We start from the raw sequence: 2,869 nt of genomic DNA, 5'->3' as shown, positions 1-2,869 counted from the left end.
CTCACAACAACTTATAAAAAATTAAAAAAATCGAGATAACTTTTAAATAAAAAAGATTTTAACAAAACTAATATAGATATACCATAATTTTTAAATAATTTGTTTTTTTTTTCTTTTGAATGGAAATAATTTGCTTATAATTCTATAAAAATAAAAATAAAAAAAATTAATGATTTTTTATGTGACAAAAGGCAATATAAATAATAAATAGTTTAAAACGATCATTTCTCTACAAGTTTTGAAATGAGCACATTTACTAACATAATCCATATACTAACATATTCCTATGATTTGGATCATTTACTATCATTTCCCTATTTAAAAATCAAATTATGTGAAATATATTTATCCATAAAATTTATAAACATATATTAAATTTAAATTTTAAAATTTGATATGATTTATATATAGAAAGACAAAGTTTGAAATTTTATACACAAGCACAGAAAGCGCTAAAAACAAAGATTTTTTTTTTCTTATATAGAAAAGACTATAAATAATAAGAACATATATATAATTTGTAGTTATTTATTATAATTTCTCATCTATAATTTGTAGCAACGTGAATATTTCATTATATTGAAAAAAAAATATTAAATAAAAGAAATTTTGCTACAATCTATGAGAGCAGACCAATACAAGAATTTTCTACAGTCATACATACTATTAACATGACTATCATCTAATAGGAGCCCCTTGATCCCCTGACCTGTTCAAGATCATTGATCATTTAAATTCTTCTTCCCACTGTTAGATCAAATCCATCATTCCACTCCAACTTCACCAAACAACAATGTATGTATGTTCCGCGTGCCCATTCTATTGTCAAGCCCACAAATTTGGACTTCTTACCTGAGCAAACTATTCTCTCATGAGAGAGATTTTCTGGGCCACATTACAACAATATGCTGAAATTTCTACAATTTTTGTGTTACTAATGAAATAATTTTGGGCCCAAATGAAGGTTACCCAATTTTTCTTTTTTCTTTTTAATTTTTTTTTTCTTTTATGCAAGGCTAGAGGATGATTAATAGGGTTTCTGCATGAAGTTGAATGAGAACATGTCTTGCAAGGGGGAGAGCCGGTCCATTGGGTTTGAGTATTGGATTTGAAGCTGAGACCCAAAAGGATCATCTGAGAATCCATCCATGTAATTGAAGTCAAAATCAAAGGCATTCGACAACACGTCATCACTGACAGTATTCCATTTGGGTTCACTTTGGACCTCTCTATCGCACGTGAACTCGGGCGAAAGCACGTGCTCCGACCCGCTGGAGTCCGTATGGAGCTTCGGTACGGAGTCCGACGTGTCCATATAAAAGTGGTCATTGTGCAAAACAGAGGGAATAATATGGGGTTTTGTGTCCTCAATTTCAGGGAATTCCTCAGTCTTCATCACCTGATTCGTTGCCGGATAGTTCTTCTCTATGCTACCCTTTTTATTGTAGATTCGACACAACACCCAATCATCTAACTGAAAATTAATAATTTAAAGTCTCGTTAGTTTGGCAGTCAAATATTCAGATGCAATGTAATTGGTAAAAACAGAAAATAAATAAAAAGGAAAAAGGTAGGCAAGGCAAGGCAAGTACCCGAGAGTTGTTTTTCTTGCCAGCGGAGCGATCCACGTTAGCGAGGCGATATTCGTGCATGATCCAGTTGGTCTTGATACCTTTAGGGGCTTTGCCCGCGTAGAAAACTAGGGCCTTTTTTATTCCAAGTGGTTTGGGCTTTCCAATGGGCTTATCAGCCCCAGTCGCCTTCCAATAACCTGTTCCAGCAGCTCGGTTCGGCCTCGAACCGTTTGGATATTTTCGGTCCCTTGGGGAAAAGAAATACCACTCCTTCTCACCGTAAAGAGCCATTTCTGCACAATATTATCATTTAACATCAGAAACAAAAAAAGTTATTATATTATATTATGCAAAAGGAACTGAATCAATAAATGCATTCAATTTTTTTTTTTCAATAAAATATATAATTTTTTGAATATTGAATGCTTTACCGATCTTAAAAAAATAAATAAATCAGTTGGTAAGGAAGGTAAGCTCAAAATCGAGAAACTTAGATCTAATTAGATAATCGGAGAAAGAATAAGACCGATAATCATACCAGGAAGCTGCCACGGGTCGAATTTGTATAAATCGATCTCTTTGATTATGGGAACTGCGATGGGAAGCGAAGAACATTTTCTACACAAATAATGGTTTACTAATTCCTCGTCAGTGGGGTGAAATCTGAAACCGGGGGGCAAAATCAATTCACCAGTGCTCGTCATTCACGCTTGATCGTCTGGGTTTGTTGGTTGTTCCCTTCTCTTTACTTTCTTTCAGATTAGCTTATCCGTCTTCTTTTGTATCTCTACTAATACTGCTTCTTCTTCTTCTTCTTCTTCTTCTTGTTGGTTCTGTGACTTGAAACGTCTTAAGGAGCCCTAGAAAGGGGTTTATATAAACTCCCTAATTTTGTGCGGACAAATTTAGACACGTGCGGGAAGCAAGATAGAGAGATTTGAGGGAGGCGAGTAAGTTGTTACCTTAGCGCAGCCAGGTGTGTCTGGTGACACGTGTTGACACACGTATGGTTTTCCCCTTAGCTAGTTTTGTCATTGCTTTCGTCACAGCATTTGGACACTTATATAGGTCGGCCTCATCCACTTGTGTAATATTTAGAGGATCGTTGACAGTCAAGGGCTTGGACTTTTATAATTGCCCATTTTCGTTATTAAGCCGATGCTCTGTCACCAATCTATATTATTTTGCGTTTTTTGGTACAGTTAAATTTTTTCTTCTTTTGTTTTATTTGTATTTAATTCATTAAGTTTAAATATTAACAGTAAATTTTTTTAAATTAATGACCTAATAGAAAA

At 34.1% G+C, this 2,869-nt stretch overlaps 1 protein-coding gene across 1 annotated transcript; it reads right to left on the bottom strand.

Annotated features, from left to right (window-relative positions):
- Positions 1-510: 510 nt before the first annotated feature.
- On the bottom strand, positions 511-2,466 carry LOC115713726 (NAC domain-containing protein 2). The gene is made up of 3 exons (XM_061114237.1): positions 2,113-2,466; positions 1,593-1,867; positions 511-1,474 (listed from the first exon to the last, which is right to left on the bottom strand). The coding sequence occupies exons 1-3, from the start codon at positions 2,276-2,278 to the stop codon at positions 1,028-1,030; spliced, it is 888 nt and encodes a 295-aa protein (XP_060970220.1). The 5' UTR covers positions 2,279-2,466; the 3' UTR covers positions 511-1,027.
- Between the last annotated feature and the right edge of the window lie 403 nt (positions 2,467-2,869).

The sequence above is a fragment of the Cannabis sativa genome, chromosome 4 (genome assembly GCF_029168945.1).
Source record: "Cannabis sativa cultivar Pink pepper isolate KNU-18-1 chromosome 4, ASM2916894v1, whole genome shotgun sequence".
Taxonomy (NCBI): Eukaryota; Viridiplantae; Streptophyta; class Magnoliopsida; order Rosales; family Cannabaceae; genus Cannabis; species Cannabis sativa.
This window is presented reverse-complemented; position numbering and strand designations above follow the sequence as displayed.